Here is a 21,230-nt window from a genome sequence, read left to right as displayed (position 1 = left end):
TGCTGCACTTAATGGTATTTCCTTTTATGCTTTCTTTTTTAACAGATGGTTTTATCAAGGCACTAATCCATATACTAGGACGTCTGACTGGCTCTACTCAGGAGGGTACTTCGACAGGAACTTCTTTGACTGTCCAGATATATACTGAAATCTTGAGCACGGTTGCTCCTATGTCCAGGGCTGGTAGTCTTCAGAGAATCTTGTGACTCTCTGGCGTGTCACAAGCAGAAAACCTTTCTCAAGCAAAATTTCAGTGAAAATTATCGGTCACGGAACAAGGATTTGTCATTTAATTTTGATTGCCAAAATATTCAAGTGCTGTTATTTCCTTCCCTGAAGCTATCATTCAAAATGGTTCAGAGGAAAGGGGCTTGCATGTTTGTGTTTGTTTTCCTTCTAGTTAACATTTTAGATTTTATTTTTGGCCAAAATTAACATGCTGGTGTTGGTGGGGAGGCAGCATGTTTAATAAATGTGAGACGATCGCTAAGTCATTTCTTAGATTTCAGCCATCAAGGATACCTTTTAAGTATTCACAACTCAGAGCAACAGTGATGGATTGATAGGATAGAAAGATAGCTGTGACCACTGGTGAGGAATCTTAACAAAAATTGTAGTGGATGGAATTGTTGGTTATCACCTGAAAAGCCCCCGGTTTTAAATCCTTAACAACTGTAGCAGAGAGCAATATGCTTAACCTGCAGTCTCAGAACCTGTTACTCTGTTTTGTTTTGATGTTTGGGCACTGTGATTATCAATTAAATGAAGTACCTATGATTTATTTTTTTAAACAAACTTCAAAATTTGAATGTTGGTGTGGTTTGTAGGTGTTCAAAACAAACACCTACCAGTCAAGTTTCAGAATATTTTGTTTTTAAAAATAGAAGGCTTTGGAGATATTTATAGAAAGCTGGGTGTCATGTGTATATCATGAAAGGAACTCTATGTTTTTGCTTTTGTTCTAAGATGGTTTTCCTCCAGTGCTGCTTTCGGCAGGATTTTTAGACTTATTCACAAACATACACATCCTTCTTTCTCTTCGGATTTATTTTGACCATCTCTGCAAAATGGTCATGTTTCCTTGGGCTTTTTAAAATACATGTTCTGAAACATTTTCTGCATCAAAACTAATAATACTTTATGGAAAAGCAATTCTTGTCCTACAGCCTTGCAGCTAAAGCTAAGTGATATACCAGAAGCATTCATGGAACTTCTGACTGGATTTAATTACCTTCTGAGTGGATTTCTTTTTTCCAGATTTAAACATGTCAAAGCCAAATAATCCCTGAGTTGTTTGAATTGTGTAAGGAAAGTGTTTTTCTTTTAGACATTTATAGTAGTAAAGTAAACATTACTGACAATAAGTGTGGCCTTTAAAAAAAAAAAGTCTTGATTGGCAGTTCACCAGATCTTTTCAAAAAGTAACTGTTAGATTTGTACAATCTGTTGAAGAGCGTTGCCCTTCAGTGTACAGTAACAGATTGAGAAAACATGAGTGATTTAAATGAATTAGTCATTGAATGCTTGGTTAATTGGTGGGCTTACAACACTCTGGATATTTTTAATTTACTCCTTAGATATTTAAAGTGTCCAGTCTGGCTGATTTTCACATAGCTTTGGAAGCTTCATACTTGCAAACCTCAACCTAAGACTTGATGTCTGAAGAGCAGCTAAAGTAGACAAGTTTCAGAGACATTTATACAAACATAGTTTGGGAATTACGTTGGCATTTTTATACAGTGCTTATGGGAAACTTGACGTGTAACACATTTAGTCACATTTCATTGAATTTTCCAGAAGTTCCCATGAAAACATTTAAGGCAATAAAAAGCACTACTGAGAGAAAGATCTTGGACTAATGTACATTGTTGATAGCACTTACCTTGATGTTATCTTTGGGTGTAATCTACCAATACTCCAGTTTCTTGTTCTACATTCCTTGGGGCTTCAAAGTGCTAGATGAATGCCTTCCTTTAGGTCACTGCAGCCTCACAACTAGGCTACTCCACCTTACCTATTTCCCTTTTCCCCTTTTAGTGAATGAATACCCTGCCAGACAATGTGTAGACAGTTACGAAGGCTACTGAACCCAACGTTCTTCTTGATCCAGGGAACAGTAGATTTTGTGATCTCCCCACATATTTAGCCAGACAGTTATTGGCAGCTGGAGGGGGTAGGATGCCCATACGGAGTTGCTTTTCCCTCCCCACTGAAGTTGATGTCTGCGGTCCAGGCATTTTCCGCTGCAAGTGTGCCACTGAGGCAAAGTCTACCTGAGCTGCAGACCTCTGGATCGAGAGGCTAGTTGCCATACAGAGCCACCTGTTGGACGTGGAATATTTGAAAGCCTATTAGCTGCGACAGGAAAGTGTTCCTTCTTGGTTTGAGGCCCTGAGCCCCTTATGAGTAGAAGTTTGGACATTCGTTATTATCAATGTTAAAACTATTTCTGCCTTGCACATACAGACATGTAGAAGCATCTTACATTAATACTTAGAAGAGATTGCTTACATTTTGAATTGCAGAAAAAACAGTTGTCCTAGCCTTAAATTTTTTTAATACAATGGATACACCATCTAAATAGCAAATGAGATGAAAGTCATCCAGAATGTTTTGAAATGTTTCATTATTTAAAAATGCATATTTTCCTGCCCTTCTGTGGTATGCTTAAGTTGATTTGAAAGGAAGAGTAATTTGGGTAATTTCCCTTGCTGTTCAAGCCCACCTTTGAAATGATTTAAATCATGGCCGCATGTTGCATATCCTGTCCTCCTTTCTATAGCATGCACCATGCTAATGTCTTGCTTGCCTGGCTGTTCTCAAGCAGATCTGTTTAAAATAGGACAAGTAAAGGGCACTGGGTTCTACTTGGAAGAATCCCAGAGTTGCCACCTAGCCTGATAGAAATGGTGGGAGGTGTCGTTCAGTGATCTTTTCGCAATAAATGATGGATTTTACTGGAAAACACTTCTTATAAAATTGCGAACGCATCCTCCCATACTCACCTTTAATTTCTAACCTCTCTCATTGCTAGCACAGGTTGCTATGTAAATAAAATACATCTAAATAGATTCTGATTAAAATGCACATGAAAGTCTGAGACCCTTTAAACTTTAACTATAATGTTAAACCATCTTTAAAAAGAAAAGTATACTCCGCTACTTTTACAGTTTACCTGGACTTCTCATTAACACCTTCAGAATTAAAACACTGCCTTGCAAAGTTGACCATCTCCATGGGAAAAAGCACTTTTAAAATTAATCATGTTAAATATTAAGATAGATATTAACTTAAAGTAAATATTTTTATGTGGAGAATAGTTACTTATTTTCTTGGCTGCTCCCCTTCCATTACACCTATCCTGATATGAGTTAAGGTATGAGTTAAGGCTTGTGCTCACATTAGACCCAGTCCAGGGGTGCTGGTGGGGACCCTAAAGCTTTGATGTGCATAGAGTTACATGAAGAGGGCTTACTTCCCAACCCGCCCTGCTTCAGCGCTTGGTAGAATTCCACATGTGCATCCCCAGTGCTTCTGTGGAGCTGTCTGTGCCATTGAAGTAAATGGGAAAGTTCCAAGGGCACAAGGCTCCATGTGTACCTGCGCTCTCTGGAGCTTTGCTTGGGGTTGTAGCTTTGCTCCTTGCTGTGCCAACAGGTAACAGATAGATACAACCATATCACTAATGCAATGCTTAGAAGTAAGCAAGAGGGGGACCATTTGTCTACCTCTGGCATAGCATGACGGCAGCAGGTTTTTAATTTGGGATAAAACAAATGACCCAGATGTAATTTCTGCGGAAATGGAATGTGTCCACAAACTTTGATAGGCTTCATCCAACCCTGCCCCTTTCAGCAGGCAGCAGAGTTGCCTGCATTATTCTTACACTGATTTGACAAGATTTCAGATATACGTAACACTACTAATGCACTGAAACCTCTGGCAAGGGTGCCATTAATGGGAAGAAATAGTTATATTTTTTTCCCCCTTACAGTAAAAGAAGATTTGAACTCCTGTTTGGTAATTATTTGTTTTATCATACTACTTTTTAAAGTTAAAAGGAACACTCTGAAAATAGAACCTTCCCGATGGACTGAGTTTGGTAAAAACTTTATTTGCATTAAGATACAGAAGTATAATTGGGTTTGCTGCTATTGCATCTTGCCTACCACTTGGGATGGATCATACAGTGTAGAGCTGTGTTATCTTGGCGCACTAGCCAATCCTTAGCTTCCCAGTTAAGAACCTTGGTTAGATTAAAATGTCTACATAAGTACAGCTTTTAAATCATATACTTAGTGTATGATGAAATCTTACTGTTATTCCTGCAAGCCCCCAAACTCAGAAGTTTATGGGTATCCTGTGCAGGGCAGGACTGGTGGCAAGTTTCACTTGCTTTTCCTCCTGCCTGTTAGATGGACATTTTTTGCCAGCCTACCTGGAATGGAGGAAGGAAGGAGGCTACAGCGGCTGCAGGACATCTCATATCTCCTGTTTCCTCTCCTCCCTCTGCCCCCAAAACACCCCCTTTAAGCCCTCTCTGGGGTTGCTTTCCTAAACTTGGACAGCAGCCAGTGCAGGGTTTTTTTTTTTTTTTTTTTTTTTTTTTTGCATGCTGGCTGAAAGGGGTGAGGGCAGGAATCAGAGCTTAGATTCCCAGCTCCAAGACTGAAGCACCATCTCCAGCCTTAGATCTAAGAATCTGACTATTCTGTAGCCCTTCTGATGCTGCCTCAGGGACCATAGGATTCTTCCCTCAATGATCAAATATAAGCAAATGGTAAACATCATTGGCATTCTGAAATAATTTTCGCTCCGTAGAGATCCCTCCCAAATCTAGAGAAGTTGCAAGAGCCTTATGATCACTAACTGTAACATTCAGGTAGCTTGTTCTGGAAAAAAGTGAAAGACTTTGTGGAATAAACATCCAAAATGTTCAGGTGCCTGGTATGGTCTTTTCCTGTTCACTGTAATCTGTGTATTTTAATGTTGCAGATAAAACGTAGATGTTCCTGTTTATGTAGTGTTTTAATTCTTATATTAATTTGATAATGTACGGTAATGTCACCACTCAAAACAAATATGTGGTTTGGGGTTAATTGTAAAAATACAGCAATATTTAAATTTATGTAAAGCTAATAGTTCTAACACAGAAATTGATTTTTTAGTATGGTTTTTATAGCATGGAAAAAACAAACCTATCTCTATATATCTGCCTTCCCCAGTTTACCAGTCCACTCTGCTGCTGCTATGCTGTTCTATTTTGCCTTACTTACTTTGCGGTATCCCTGTTAGTAATGATTCACATACACTGCACAATCCACCTGGAAGTGCTTTGGTGCAAACCTTATAAATGGGGGCTTGCACAAGAGTTTTTACATTGCCCCAGCCAAGTGGGCTGTAAGCTTGTGCTGCTCCAGGTTATTTCACCGTGGTTTGTGCTGGACAGCAGTTCCTAGCAGAGTGTGCCCGCTGTGTGTGTGCGTGTGTGCGGGTTTCTTTGTTTTTTGTTTTTGTTTAGCCTTAGCCATGTTGCATGAACATGTCAGAGGTTATTAATAAAAAGGCTTTAGTGAAATGAATTTATTTTTATAATATTTAATAACTGTCAATACCCATCTATATTAACTATACAAAAATCATATTTACCTTTTTAGAAGTCTGTACAGGTTTGTGGACATAAATGTTAAAAATGTAAATGCAAATAAAGGTTGTTTTGGAGAAGATGTGTTGTTTAGGCTTTTGTCACTTGACGTTTTCCTCTCCCTCCTCGTTCTGATGCACTGGACAAAGTTGGAGAGAAAGTCGCTCCATCCAGTGCAGATCCAAGACTCGTTGCCTGAAGCAGAGCCGAATGGAGGGAGTATATTCCTCCTCCTCCTCCTCCTCACACTGCCACTAGCACTTTAAAGCACCTTGTGGCAACATTCTAACTCCGGTTGCTGCCTTCACCTTTCTGATCGGATTGCTTTGCCCTCTAGCCGGGTTGGGCTGGCCCTGACTTGGCTTGAAAAAAAGAAATCACCATGTCGACTTCAGTCCAGGGATCTGCATTGCCATGTTGGAGCCAGGGATCCTGGCTGAGGATCTTGCATAGAAATGAAAAAGGAAAAATGACATCCTGCCCATATTTGCTTGTCATTGACTGAACTGCTGCTGTGCTCAGATTGCCAACTTGAGACTGCTCTTTTGTGCTTTCACCGCTTGAGCCCCAGCAAGAAGACTCCTGCGCTGCTCTTCCTCATTTTATCTCATCATAGCACTTCCCTTTCTGGATGGTGCTCTTCCCTGGTTCCCTGGACAACCAGTACAGTGCAGCGTATTTGCAAAATTTCAGCCTTGCAAATCTGATTTTTAGTGAAGGACTCGGCCTCCAAGATAAACGAGGCACTGCTACAGTGATGCGGACTCTCCCACTGAAGTGGTCAATTTCGCAGTTGCACTAATTGCAAAAGTCCTATTCCGAAAAAGTCCTAATCCAGAATAATGAACACAAGCATACTCTCTCCCTAGGTTTAGGACCAACCTTTGGGAGTGTGGACTGTCGGGAGTGTTTGAGAGAGTTAACCAGGACGGTGAAACTTGCAGCGTTGCCCGGTGTGCATGCTGGCTGAAAGGGGGGCAGGGGTCAGCATATGGACAGAGCACTAGTCCTTCGTTTGCAACCTGGGAGCCCTCCTTTTACAGACTAAGCCCCAGTTACAAGATACAGAAAGCTTTGGTCTCAAACGTCAGCGTCGCCTTCATAACTGATAAGGGCTGAGGGTGGCCCAGATGTCCTCTCCCACTTTCGGGCTCTGCCACCCCTCTTATCCGCGCAGCACCAGCCTGCCAAGCCCAGCGTCCTGCTTCCACGGAGGTCGGCGAGATGCCTCCAGGGGAAGCCCACCAGACTCGCCCCGCAGCTTCTGCTTCCCAGGAGCCGGCAGGCAGAGGCGGGCTGCCCTCTGCGAGGAAGCCGCTGGTAGCAGGCCTGGAGGACCAGGTGGGCCCCCAGCCTGAACCCCGATCGCCCTTCTGGCGACTGGGCACAGCGAGTACTGGGCTTGGATCTCTGCACAGGCAGATGGATGGTCTCGAGCCAGTCGCCTCCTTTGACCGCATCTGGCGCTGTGGGAGCGACTCCTAAGAATCCGGGATCCTTGGAAAAGCTGGGATAAATCCCTCATGAACAGCAGCTCATAGTTACTGTGGTTCTAAGTTTTCTAGTAGCACGACCGAGGTTTGTGTGAAATAAACAAGAGAGCCAGTGTGGTATTGTGGTTAAGAGCGTGGGACTGGAACGCAAACGATCTGGGCCAGGAGCCACCTGGGTGGACTTTGGGCCAGTCCCTGGCTCTCAGCCCAGCCTACCTCACAGGGTTGTTGTTGAGGGGATAAGATTGAGAGCAGGAGGAGGAGCACGATGCAAGCTGCCTTGTGTTACTCAAAAGAAAAAAGGCGGACCATAAATATAATAAATAAAAACTAGAAGGTAGCTAACTAGCTTTCAAATTCTTGATTAGAGCCAGCCAGTGTTCCACAGTCAGACAAGACTTCTAGCATGGACAGCGCTCTTCCTTCCCCCGTCACCATAAATGGTACAGTCCGCATGTAAGTCTAATGGGCGCCGCTAGAGGCCGAGACTTGCCCCTCCCCCCACAGCTTTTCCGCTGGCCGACATGACGCAGCACGATGGCCGGAAGACCGCGAAGGCGGGGCGAAAGAGGCTCGTGGCCGCGGTGTATGCTGGGACTGTCCGGTTGTTTGTGAGTGGCAGAAGCGTCCAACCAGTGCGGCTGCGCCGGGAAGGAACTTGTCAACCAATAGGAGACTCCGGATGGAGGGCGGGCTTCCGGCGTGACAAGGAGAAGCCCCTCAGGGAGTCGGAAGGAAGTGCGGGAACGTCTGAGGGGGAAGAGAGGTGGGGTGCACCTAGGTGGCAGGTAATCCTGGGCGGGGTCGGCTTCTGCTGGGGCTCAGGTGCGTGTTTGTGGGGTGCCGGATCGGTGGGAAGGTGCTTAGGGCGACTAAAGAGGGAGCCCGGGGACTAATTGAGGGGCTAGGAGAGGGTTCGGCTGTGCGGGAAGGGGCGCTCCTGGGCGAGGCTGAGGAAACTGCTAGTGAAACAGGCCGGCGTGGGAAAGAGTCGAGCGAGGGGGGAAGAGTCGGGAAGACCGCCTTAGGATGCAGAGGAGAAAATGATGCTTCCTTTCTGTAATCTTTGCCTTCTCCCCCCACCCCTTCCCGGTAAAGGCAAATCAAAAGTAATTATTTTGGAAAGTTCCTGAAAGAAGAGGGTGAAATTGCGAGCACATGGGTGGACAAAAAAGAGGCTTGGTCTCTTCTGTTATCCGTGATGAGCTAACTTTCTGCTTGCAAGGAACTAATTCTCTTCGCCTTTTCCCCCCTTTTAATTATTATTTAAGAGGCTGCGCTTGCAGCAGAACGCTGCATGAGAGCGCTTGGCCTGCCTTGCCCTTTCTGTGGTACCTCAATCCATTCCCCTTCCCTTGTTACCTCTTCCCCACTCCCCCCCCCCAAAAAAAAATAACTTGAAGTTGTGTTGCTAAGAATGTACAGCCTTGATTGGATTGTTTTTGGGCTTAGGTGGACATTTTATTTGTTACATTTCTGGACTGCTCAATAGCTTCAGTTTGGTGGGTAGATCACAAAACTTAAAACTGTAAAATACTCTAGTATAGTAAACTTGGTACTTCTGTGATCCTTTGTATTCCCCCAAGCAGGGAGATGCCTCCATGTGCCCCTTTGGCTAGATAAGGCATTTGCAGATTTTTGTGATGAGTATATATGATGTACAGGAGTGTTTAAAGTTTTGATTACCACCAAGCCTTCAGGTGATGGTGGTACAATTCACTCTTGCTTCTCATTCTGTTGAATATATGAATGTAAGGTAGTTCTTTAATTTTTTTCTATGTTCTTTATTGTTTTCCCACTCACCAGCCTCCATCCTATAATAAAACATTGCACATGACCTCAAATTCCTGTTCAAATTACTTTAAAAATATGCAGGATGAGCTTTTGCGGCAATCTTTCAGGCTAGTTTTAGGATGAAACCCTAGGTTAGGGTTAACTTCCATTGTAAGAACATGGTGGGGTGGTGTTTACAGTCTAACCGATTCAAAATTGTAAACAGTAGCAATAGTTATTGCTGTTGTACATTTGATGAATAATTTGCAAAGTGTTTACTTTTACCACTGACATCTCTCCATCTCAAATTTTCCTCAAATTTTGTGCCAGTCAGGCCAAAATAGGGCAATTATTGCATAATTGGGGAGCACCCCAAATGCAGCCCTGCAAGCTTTCCTCAGAGCAGCCATTCAGGGGAAGGCTTCATATATTGATTGCTCTGTCTGTGTAAAATTAGGTCAGGAGAGGCACCCTTTCAGATATTGTAGTACCAAGCAGTGTGAGGTTTTATAGTTAGAACCAGTACCTTAAATTGGGCTTGGAAGTATGCAGGCAGCCAGTACAAGCAGACCAGAATTGGTGTTCTATGATTTATTTATTTATTAAAACATTTCTATGCCGCCCCATTCGCCGAAGCCTCGGGGCGGCTCAAAACATGAAGTAAAATACAAAAATAACAATATAAAATAAATAACAATATAAAATAAGTCACCCTGGCCAGATAAAATAAGCAAATACTGTTAACAATTAAAATGATACTTAAATAAAAAGGTCTTCGCCTGGTGCCGAAAAACAAATAACGACGGCGCCAGGCGGACCTCTCTGTGGATTGGACCTTACTATCCCAAATATCAGTCTGGCTGCTGCATTTTGCAGAAACTGCAGTTTCTGAACAGTCTCTGAGGCAGACCCACGCACAGTGTTTGCAGTAATCTATCTTGGAGACTATGGATAGATTACTAGAACCAGATTATTCCTATCCTGACAGTGGTGTAACTGGGCCACCAGCCAAAGCTGGTAGAAGGCACCGAGGCACTGTGTGCTGCTGAGGATATGTGGACCTCAGTTGAAAAAGATGATTCCAGAAGGGGACTAGCTAGGACATGGAGGAGGTGCTCCCAGACCATGGGAATGGGAAGGAAATGCAGCCAGTGGGAGGGGTCACTGAGTGGAGGGAGAATTTAAATGGGCACTGTTCATTTCCTCCTGAGCTGGGTCCCACGGCTAGGTGGCAGCAGATGTGGGAAGTGCAGTTGGATGTGAAGAGTGTAGAACGGAGGTGTGCATGCTTTCCCAGGTCTCCTCCCCAAGGGTTGGAACTCATAAGGCGAGTTTTGGGGAGTGATCACTAGACTGGGGTCAACTAACCACTTTGTGTATGCTCAAAGACATAGCTGGGTGATTAATATGCAGAAATAATAGATTTGTCAAGAAAGGGCTTGTGGCTGGTGACTGCTGAGCATGACAAAGCCCAACTTGTGACACATCTATAATTAGGAAGGCTAATTACTGGTTTCTAAAATTACCAAATTTTGTATTTGCAGAGTGACCCCAGTTCTAAAACTATTGTCCTGAATAACTTGATAGATATCCTGTAGTATAATGGCCCAAGAAAATGGATCCCCACCTTGGTAGACTCCAGTCTTGCCCATCTATTCATAAGTCCTACTCCAACTTGAGCAAGCTCCATAAGCCGGACCCCTTCCAGGAATAAGTATGGTTGCTTCTGGGGATGCTAAGTCACCATTGCACAATAAATGTTTGTGCGGAAGAATTGGCCTGCACAGCTAGTCACCATTAGTTACTGTCCAATGATTTCCCCTCCTGAAAGATGTATGTAGCTGTGTAGTATTTTATGGAGACTTATAGACTAGGTTTGGAGAAACCATGGGACCCCTGCTCAGGGATTTTCATGTTGTACAAGCTTGATGAGCAGGAGACAAGGAAACTATGGTCTGTTGAACTCTGGCACAATCCATGCTTACCAGGTTTGCATGACATGATTTATATATTCAAAATGACAGCCGTATGTGCTGCAGCTGCATCATGGGGATATTGTGTTATATGAATAGCTCTATAATGTTGGCAATCTTTCTTGACCCCATTTTTATACAAATAGTTGGGCTTTTACCTATTCCAAATAGTATATTGTTTATATGATTTCCCCCTACTAAAACTATTAATTATAGCTGAATTAATTTTGGCAAGATACTGGTAGAATGTATTATTGTCATCTGTGAGTGATTCTTTACAAATTTGCCTGTAGCAGAAAAGAGCCAATTAACAAACTATAGATAGAAGAATAGGAAATCTATATATAGTGTAGCTGTCAAATGGAGTAGATTTATTAGAATAGTGATTGTGGTCATTAAGTTGGACATTTTGTATTAAAAGGAAGTGCTGCCTGTTAAGCATCTTTGTTTCTAACTTCTACTCTCTTGTGTAATTGCCACCTTTGTATAATGAAAATAAAAATGTCTTGTGTCAAGACTGGGAGTTCTTGACCCTTGAGCAGAGGAATGTATTTGAAGGAGCTTCAAGTAATCAGCAAACAATACCATCTGAAAGCTTGGTGTAGCAATGAGAGGTGGCAAAGCCATGTTGGGAAGCCTGCCCTGAATGCAAGAAGAGATTGCCTGTTGCGTGGAGTGCTGATTTAGTCCTCAAGAATCCTTTTGCTGCCACTCGCTTCTTATGGATTCAAGTTCCCCATAGCTCAACAGAACATGATCAGGAGGAAAGCCTTGTACAGCTTTACCAGTTTGGAGTCAAGAATGGCACAAGAGGGCCTCAGGATCACTTGAAGCTCTGAAGGGGTGTATTGGTGAGTAGTACTTTAGTTACAGTGTGCAAATGGTTTCTGTATTTGCATTGCCCCAACCATCTAATATTTCATACATGCACCCCACAAAGCACAGGATGACTCTGTATGTGACAGCTTGTTTATAATGCCCTGCTAAGTCCTTGAAGAATCCACTGTCAATCATGATGTTTTTATTTTGCTGCGAGCTTTGGTCTAGCTGTTAAACTGCTGTTGTTTTTTGGAAATGTGTAGGATTAAACTTTTTTTTTAATTAGTCTTAGGATTGGGAGGGACTTGCACACTTTAAAGTAGAAGCAAAACTTGTTGATTCCTTCCTGGGATGGATCTCATACTTTGTATTGATATAGAATTCCTCCCATCCCAGGTGTATGTAAATGAAACTATTAACTGTTATCTCAATGGCAGGAATGCTAACACTTTTTTGAGACTTAGTGTGCTGTAATACTGACTTTCTGATTCTTTTGTGTCCAGATCCTGGAGCCTCCTTTCAGCCATCGCTTATCTACATCACTCAAAGGCTTTGATGCTAGATGCTCTTCTCGCAGAACCTCCTAAATCTTGTGAAGAGACTGGAGGAAGGTTGGAGGATTGGTGCTGTAGACCTTTGTGAAGAGTCTGTTTTGTCCGCTTGGAAATCATAGAAAAGGAAAGGCATAGCTGCAAGATGTACAAGATTGAATCAAGATGATTGTTACTGCTGAGCTACTTGGACTGTTGGTCTGTGTTGTCTGTATCTTCAATATGTAGTCCGTCCTCAATTGGAAACGTTGCTGTGACTTGTTCAGTCCAGCTGAAGAAGTTCTTCTTGAGAAAAAGTTTAAGTCTGCAGGAATTCTGGCTCAGGCTTGCCTTTTTAGGCAGTCAGATTGTTTCTCTTAAGCTGAATTCTAGAAATGCCTTTGCCACCATATCTGTGGGTTTAGGTGTAAAGCTGCATGTATCAGAGTGAAATAGTCATTCTAAAACTTGGTTTCGTTCCAGGATGTCTTCTGGTGCTTTATTTCCAAGCCTGGTACCAGGTTCCCGAGGCTCATCTAGCAAATACTTGGTAGAGTTTCGTGCAGGAAAGATGTCCTTGAAAGGCAGTACTGTCACACCAGACAAGAGGAAAGGCCTCGTATATATCCAGCAAACAGATGATTCCCTCATTCACTTCTGTTGGAAAGACAGGACTTCGGGGAACGTGGAGGATGTAAGTACAGGGGACCAGTTTGAAGCTGTGGGTACCCAGATCGAAATCTGACTTACATATTGAGAGTGGGTTCGGGTTGTTACCATAAGACATTGAGGTTTATGATTTGTGGAAGCTACACTCTGTTTTCCCCCTCAATGGGCAAGACACCAAATGAGCCTGAAATGTGTGGTTTTTGCCAAGGGGAGAGGAGTATATTTCCTCAACCGTGCATCACATGCTTAACTTCTCAGTTTCTGGAGCACCTTATTGAAACCCATGATTAGAGACTTTAGCTGTAGCTTGACTAAGAAAGTAGCCAATGATTGTCCTGCAAGGGGTGTTAGAACTCTTCTTTCCTTGCATTTCAGGACTTAATTATTTTTCCTGATGACTGTGAATTTAAGAGGGTGCCCCAGTGCACTACTGGCCGGGTATATGTGTTGAAGTTCAAGGCTGGATCCAAGCGACTCTTCTTCTGGATGCAGGTCTGTGTTCCTGGTTTATGGTCTTAGTAGCCCATTCCTTTCTCTTCTGTGAGCAAAAAGGGTACATTGGAGGTCTCCAGCCTTTCTGGATCCATGGACACACTGGGGAATCTCAGGCACTACTGAGGGCATCGCCACAAAATGCCTAATTGTTGGGTTGCCTCTTTGGCATCTGCCTGTCACGGCTATGGATTTTAGGCTTCATCTTTTTCAGAAAACATTTCTTTCATACCGATACTTATTTAGATATTTGGTCCCCGTTTGTTGAAACCTATGTATATAACCGCTGCAAAGTTGTATGTATTTCATTGCTAGGGATATGTACAAATCTCTGTGTTTTGTGCCATCAAGCCATCTCCGACTTAAATCAACCCTATGAATGAAACCCCCCAGAATGTCCTGTCCATGACAGCTTCATTCAGCTCTTCCAAGTTCAAGGCTGTGGCTTCCTTTACGATTTCAATCCATCTCATACTTGATTTTCCTTTTCATCTTCTGCTTTTGAATTTCCCTAACATGATTGTCTTCTCCAGTACCGCTTGCCTTCTTGTTTGTTTGGGTTTTTTTTATTAAGTTTTATTCTTAATATATACCTAACAAAAAGAAACTAAAAAGCATCAGTCATTGAAAACATCAGACTTGCTGGGTCAGCCCCCCACATTTTTTCTTTTTATGTTAAACTATAAACATATTTAAGTCTATGCATAGTCCCGTTTCTAGCCAATAATAAAAAGAATCCCAGGTTTGATAGAAGTCTGTATCTTCTTTCTCCCTCAGAGACAAAGTCAGTCTATCCATTTCCACACAGTCCAAAATCATTTTTAGAATCAGTTCATCGGAAGGTGGTTTTTCACTCTTCCAGTGTTGGGCAAATGCAATCCTCGCCGCAGTAGTTACATGTAGAGTCCAATACATTGCTTGTTTACTAAGATCATCAGGTACAATGCCTAATAAGAAAACTTCAGGTTTAAATGTTAAAGGTTTTTGTAACATTTCCTCAAGCCATTTGTGTATTTTAATCCAATACTTTTTTGCTTTATCACAAGTCCACCACATATGATAAAATGTACCTGATTTGTATTTACATTTCCAACATCCATTTGACATATTTGGAAACATCTTAGCTGACCTATTTGGTGACAAATACCATCTATAAAACATTTTATACAAACTTTCTTTATATGAAGTTGCTAATGTTACTTTAATATTTCTTTCCCACAGTTTTTGCCATTTCTCTAACTCAATATTACATCCAAAATTTTGTGCCCACGTTATCATAGTTTCCTTAACCTGTTCATCTTCCATTTTCCTCTCCAGTAGGAAATTGTACAATCTTTTAATCATTTTCTCACCAGATTTAAGAATCACGTGATCAAATGCTGTTGACTCCTTATGAAAGCCCCACATTCTATGACCTTTGGCATATCTCGATTGCATTTGAACCTTGTGCCACCAAGAAATATTAATTCCTTGTTCTTGTGTTTCTTGATCAGTGCTGCTTCAGCCTTGTCTGAAGCATGGCAGCCTCAGTTTGTCACTTCTGCTTCTAGGGACAGCTAGAATCTATGTAAATATATTTAAAAATTCCGGGTGCCACATCAAGGACCCCTTCTTGCATAATGCTGACACTCAGCTTGCTAAAATCTCAGATTATGTATGCCTTCTAGGGTGAAAAAAAGATATATTTTCTTTCCAGGAGCCCAAAACTGAGAAAGATGAGGAGCACTGTCGTAAGGTGAATGAATATCTCAACAACCCGCCAATGCCTGGAGCACTGGGTGGTAGTGGAAGTGGAGGCCATGAACTTTCTGCCCTCGGAGGTATGGAATGTTTTGCCTTTCTGGGCCAAGTTGAGTTATGTAAGAGCTAGTGGTGGTACTTTGGGGTTTCTGTGGCTTAGCCTGCTCATAATTTTTCCAAGATGCCTAATGAATTAATATTAAATTAAATTTAAAAAGAATATTGTACTTCATTGAAAGTGCAAGTTGCGAGAGTGCATAACCAGAAAATCAAGTAGAAAGAATTCAGATGTGAATTTTAATAGAACAGGATAAAACTCCACAGATACGGTGCTACCACTAAAAAGGCCCTGTCTCTAATTACCTCCAAAGAACAGGCTTCTGGCATAACTGGCTGATTGATTTGTATGTGCTTTTTCAAAGATGAAGTAGTTGAAAATGTTCTGGAAACAGGAACAACTTGGGCGAACAGAATGAGTTTCTTTTCTTTTTTAATAATATACTGCTAACTTTTTTTTTTTTTTTTTAAGGTGAAGGCGGTTTGCAAAGCCTTTTAGGAAACATGAGCCATAACCAGCTCATGCAACTGATCGGACCAACAGGCTTAGGAGGACTTGGTAAAATGCTTTCCTGTTTTTATGGCGAAGTAGTATTTGCCTTGCTTAGATCTAACCTCAGCTGCCAGTTGAGCGTAAGTGCTGCTTCACTAGTGGAATAAGATGTAAGCCCCCAGACATACCCAGGGGAAGCTGCACTACTGGTGGTATCCCCTTAGTAATGTACACCAGGGTGCTACTTTCTAAACTTTTTTTTTTCTACTGATACATCCTGGAAACTGACAAGCCCGGTGTCAACGCTGGGACTGGTATAGTAAAATTCTTCCCTACAAGGGCCTGGAAACACCACCTCTTTCATTCCCCACGGCTGCTACAACGGTGGCCACACGAGAAGACAGCTGTGGTGGGGAGTGCACTTTATCCTCCCCACCCCAGTGAGTTTTCTTAGGATTGTTGGGGGGTAGGTGAGGTTAAAGCCTGTTCCTCCTTCCAGCAATTTGGGTCAGGATGTCGGTGCAGGATGCATGAGTGTCCCTGGGCGTGAATCCTGTACTCCATGTATTCCTTGGGACCAATTGGATTACCCAGCTCTGATAACCATTTTTGAAAAATGACCAGGCCAGGTTTTGCCAAGTAAAATAAGTAGGGCCTCTTCCTCCTTAAAGGCCTACAAAACGTTATTAAAAGATTAAACTCTTAACAAAGAACATGTGTGTATTTTAAATGCTTACTCTCAAGTGGAGGAAATGCATCTGAGGGAGAAGAAACAGTCTTGCCAGACTTCAGGAAGTATTTTACTGGTGTGGACTGTTAACCAGTGCCAGGTTGCAAAAAGACTGAAACATCCCTGGGTTTCTTGCTTAGCTCATCCTAAAAGCTTCTGATCGAAATACTGTAACTGTAGAGTAAGATTGTGCTTCGGTCTCTTTACGTGGAAAAAATTATAATGTGAAAAGGCCAGATACCGCAGTGCTTTCCCTAAAAAGTCTCTTAAGTGCATACTGCTTTTTTTTTGTGAAAGGTGGGCTTGGTGCTCTGACAGGTCCCGGTCTGGCTAGTCTTCTGGGAAGTGGGGGGCCTCCAACTAGCAGCTCTTCCTCAAGGTAAGAAGGTCTTTGCTTTACAGCTGTCTTATTTTTTTAAGTACTTTGACAATGGAGCAACGCTCAGGGAATCAAGATTTAGGGTGGATGCCAAGAAATACTTCCTGAATGGGCTTCCACAGGAGGTGGTTGAAACCCCATCGGTGAGGGTGTTCAAGGATAGGCTAGATATGTACATGCTAGGAAAGTCATGAGTGGAGCCGGTGGGAGCTAGGCGTCAGACTAGATGGCCCAGAAGGCCCCTTCTGACTCGCTCTGTTTCTATGTTTTTACTTGCAATGATAAAAGATGACTTCGATGGTGCTCCGGAAGTACCATTTTCTCATAGGCATTTCTCACTGCATGCAGCCGTAATGTTTTATACTCCTTCAACTGCTTGGATGAGGAACTCTTGTGTTGGTTAGGACTTGGTCAGTCCTGTCAGTGGCCGTGGCGCCTTTAAACATGATAGCAGTGCTCTGGGGATGAATCACAGAAAATCCCCCAGCACCAGTGTAATCAAGTGCCTTGATTTGGAGATGGGATCTCTTTTATAGAAGGGTTGCTTAGAGGAGTTAAGAAGCAGAACATGAGAGATAAGAAAGGGCAGGCAGCATTAAAAGCACAGTTCTTTAACTTCTTTTGGAATGGAGAACTTGTTCTGGGTAGGTTATCTGTGAACCAGGGACCAATCTCACATAGTAATGCTACTGATACTGGGAGTGATTTTATCTGGTACTCCTTGCAGCAGTGTGGTTAGCTAGGTCAGCGATGCCCCTATATTGTAGATTGGAAGGCTGAAGCCAAAAGCAACTTAACTACCTTCCAGAGAAAATTGGCCAGGGTTTTGTTTCATCATCTGTCCTGTGAACTTTCAGTACTCTGGCCTGGTCTTTCTTGCCCAACCCCAACTGAGTGCCCCTTCTCCAGAGCATCATGATACGAATTGCCTTTTAGCTCTCGCAGCCAGTCAGCAGCCGCGACGCCATCTTCCAGCGCTTCCTCCACACGGGTGACGCCTGCTCCTGCCGCTCCCGCCGCTGCCACTGCTGCTGCCACCAGCCCTAGTCCTGCTCCCAGTTCAGGAAATGGCACCAGTGCAGCTACAAGTCCTACCCAGCCCATTCAACTGAGTGACCTCCAGACCATCCTAGCAACTATGAATGTACCTGCTGGAGCAGGAGGACAACAAGGTAAGGGGTAGCGCAGTGACTGCGGACACCGGCTCTCCCCAGGGAAGCACTCTGCGTTGTGCTCCCTTGTTGCTGCCATCCTGACGCTTCAGTGCCTTCCCCAAGTAGAGCAGCTGTAACATCTGTCTTCACATGGGGGCTTGGAATCGATTCTTCTCAGTGTGTGTCTATGAGAGAAGCCAAGCCAGTAATTTAGCTTTACTCGCACCGTGTGAGTACCAGAGCCATGATAGTTTGGGTTCACTGTCTTTGAGACTCCACGGGTCAAGCTTTATTTACTGTGCTGTGAACTACTTAGGATTTGGCTGCATTTTTATCCTTTTCCTATATCACACAAGCGCATTGCTGAGATCTGTCTGCAGCAGGTTGCTAATTCTACAGTGAACCAACCTTATTGCCTTCTTTACCAGTTGACCTGTCCAGCGTCCTGACCCCTGAGATAATGGCACCTATTCTGGCAAACACAGAGGTGCAAGAGCGCTTGCTGCCTTACCTTCCCTCAGGGGAATCCCTGCCCCAGACAGCAGAGGAGATCCAGAACACTCTGACCTCTCCACAGTTCCAGCAGGTAAAGTTCCAATATCGTCGTCGCTGTTGTTGATGATTGTGAAGTCGCGTCCGACCCATCATGACCCCATGGACAACGTGCCTCCAGGCCTTCCTGTCCTCCACCATTCCCGGTCCAATATCATTAGGAAAATAGAACTTAAAAGGAACCATTTCAAAACAATATTGGCTGAAGCATAGCCAGGAAGGTTCTTGATTAGCTCCCAGCATTCCTAGGAGAGGTTCCATGCAGAGCAAGCTGTTGTCACAAGGCTGTGGCATTCCCTCAGTAGCTTCTCTTTCAAGAGTCTTTAGGTTTAAAACTAGCTGTATGCAGATAAGTGAGCCAAATGAGTCCTGATGAAGGCCTGTGTAAGCCTTGTCTGGATGAAGAGTATAGATGCAGATCGTTTGGTATTTCCTATTATTGCAGCAAGAGAAAACTTCATGCAAAACAGTCTGTGTAATTCATTAGCCCATAAAGGTACTGGCCAGCCTGTTGACCTGTATCTGACAATTGGGCTTTCAAGGTATTGGGCCCAGAACTTTCTTCAACCTATAAGATGCAGTTTTTGTGATGCACTTGTTACAGACTATCTAAGCAAACTGTTATTTACCCAGTGGGCTTAAAAGGGCTTAGCCAGCACAACTTAATTTGAGCCCACAAGGTTGTCCTCGGCGCCATACTTGGATAAGTGTAAACCTGATAGGGCTGAGTTCAGGTTTCTTTGGTGCCAGTTGGTGATGATTCCATTCTGAATTTGGAGCATCAAAATGTTGGCAGGGGGACATTTTTCTTAGGCCAGCCTGGTTAGGATCATACTGGACTGTGCCATTGTTTCCCGAACACCTTTATTGGTGCCTGTCGCAGTTCATGTACACACTTACAGCTAGAATGGCTGTGATACAGGTATCCGTTGCTGCTGAAAACGCTGGGTTCAAAAGAGTGACTTCGTATATATGGCTCAGACATCCTTGTCTTACAGTCCCGTCTTTTGGGCAGGTTACTTGTTCTTTGCCACAACTCCCCTCGTGACCATCTTGTGGTGTCTGGAACAGTGTCCACATCTACTGAGTGACCCATAGCTCAAGAAAAGGTTGCCTTCTCAGTGCTCTGGACTCTCCTTGGAGCCACAGCGTTTTCATTCTGCCACCCAGGATCTTTGGCACGTGTAGCAAGCTTGATATTCTTGAATGTGGTGCCCCTCCGAGCTGTTGAATGTGGCTTTTCCGTCTTTATTTTTGCAGGCATTGAGCATGTTCAGTGCTGCCTTGGCTTCAGGGCAACTGGGACCTCTAATGAGTCAGTTTGGCTTACCAGCTGAGGCAGTAGATGCAGCAAACAAAGGCGGTAAGTTCCTTCTGTCCAGGGGACCTGAGCTGCGTGGCAGCTGCACTGCAGAACTGCTGGCTCAGAGGGCACCGTGGGTGGTGATGCACCACGCCTGTTACTGAGCTCTTGGCAGCTGCACTTGTATTGCAAGGAGTGTCAGTAGGTTGAGTTCCTTGTGTTATCAGTAGCTTAAACAAGCACACCAGCCTGCCGAATGCCCTGTTATAGAAGGGCTTTAAGTAATTACAGGCCACTAGGGTTAGGATTTGCTGTAGGAGCATGAGATAACTGGAAACAAAGTATGTGGCTTTCTGGAAGAGAGCTTATTGCATAAATCTACATCCTTTAAGATAGGAGCTAGCAAATCGAAACAGGCTCCTGCAAGCCTTCTTTCTGTGCTCAGTTACCACCATTAGTTTAAACAGAGCAGCCTGCCCTATTGCATGCTCCTTTTTGTTGCCGAATTACCAATGTAACATCTGTTCTTTTTAGATGTAGAGGCCTTTGCAAAGGCAATGCAGAACAATGTCAAATCCGACCAGAAGGAAGGAGACTCAAAAGAGAAGAAGGATGAAGAGGAAGACATGAGTTTAGATTAGATTTCTTAACTGTGTCTCATGGGGACTCCCATATATTAACTTTAAGATAAGTAGGATCGCTAGGTAACCATGTATTGAATCTACAAGTAAAGGATCGCTCTGCCAAATTTATTCTGGGTACACTGGGTTTTTTCCCCCTTGCTGCACTGTCAAACAGGTGTTTTGTCTTTGGCAGTAAAGCGCACTGGCCCTTGGAAATGACTTGGTTTATGTAACTGCAGTCTTTCATCAACCTCAGTGGCAAGTTCTAAGCTTGGGGCCAGCACACATTAACTGGGGCCAGCAACTCGGCGTCAACTGCCTGGCCAACTTAGTCCGTAAGTTTTGTGCTAACTGCACAATCTACACCCAGATTTGAGGATCATCCAAGGCCTTGCCTGTATGCAGCAGAATGTTTGACCTCTTAAAACGTATCTCTGTAAGAAATTGCTTGGATTTAATAGTCTTATTGTGAGAAGTACCTTCACATAAGATGGTGTGTCTTACGAAGTCGTATTTCCCCCATCCTTCATTAAATGTTTGAGGGGCATCTAACCCTCTGTGATGGTTTTTTGGAAGAGAGAGCACAGGAAAGGAATCCTGTCTTATGAGCTTGAACGTACATTTTTAAGCTCCAGGGTAACAAATCCAAAAACATCATTCTTTGACCACATTGACCTTGCTTTCCTCACATCCTTCCTTCACACGGTGTTTGGGTGGCTCATCTGCACTTCTTGCATGTTGATGGGGGTGAAGGGATCTCCCCACTTCTCATAAAAACTTAGCTAATGCAAGCAACGCGCTAAGAG

At 43.3% G+C, this 21,230-nt stretch overlaps 2 protein-coding genes across 4 annotated transcripts in view; both read left to right on the top strand.

Annotated features, from left to right (window-relative positions):
- OSBPL2 (oxysterol binding protein like 2) overlaps positions 1 to 5,724 on the top strand; it is a 75,652-nt gene extending 69,928 nt beyond the window's left edge. Inside the window, exon 15 of the mRNA XM_044454977.1 lies at positions 46 to 5,724. Coding sequence (XP_044310912.1) covers positions 46 to 148 — 103 coding nt within the window. The 3' untranslated portion in view covers positions 149 to 5,724. The remainder of the gene's footprint in view (positions 1 to 45) is intronic.
- Positions 5,725 to 7,806: 2,082 nt separating this feature from the next.
- On the top strand, positions 7,807 to 20,976 carry ADRM1 (ADRM1 26S proteasome ubiquitin receptor). 3 transcript variants are annotated; one of them, XM_044455414.1, is made up of 12 exons: positions 7,850 to 7,925; positions 11,400 to 11,734; positions 12,206 to 12,451; positions 12,716 to 12,926; positions 13,277 to 13,393; positions 15,090 to 15,213; positions 15,663 to 15,749; positions 16,711 to 16,792; positions 17,729 to 17,964; positions 18,375 to 18,532; positions 19,759 to 19,861; positions 20,336 to 20,976. In XM_044455414.1, the coding sequence occupies exons 4-12, from the start codon at positions 12,717 to 12,719 to the stop codon at positions 20,440 to 20,442; spliced, it is 1,224 nt and encodes a 407-aa protein (XP_044311349.1). In that variant the 5' UTR covers positions 7,850 to 7,925; positions 11,400 to 11,734; positions 12,206 to 12,451; position 12,716; the 3' UTR covers positions 20,443 to 20,976. The 3 variants fall into 3 exon arrangements, with proteins under 3 accessions (XP_044311347.1, XP_044311349.1, XP_044311348.1); XM_044455412.1 differs by lacking the exons at positions 11,400 to 11,734; positions 12,206 to 12,451 and having other exon boundaries at positions 7,807 to 7,925; XM_044455413.1 differs by lacking the exons at positions 11,400 to 11,734; positions 12,206 to 12,451 and having other exon boundaries at positions 7,853 to 7,962.
- Positions 20,977 to 21,230: the final 254 nt, after the last annotated feature.

This window comes from Varanus komodoensis, unplaced genomic scaffold (genome assembly GCF_004798865.1).
Source record: "Varanus komodoensis strain SLA01 unplaced genomic scaffold, ASM479886v1 scaffold8, whole genome shotgun sequence".
Lineage (NCBI taxonomy): Eukaryota > Metazoa > Chordata > Lepidosauria > Squamata > Varanidae > Varanus > Varanus komodoensis.
This window is presented reverse-complemented; position numbering and strand designations above follow the sequence as displayed.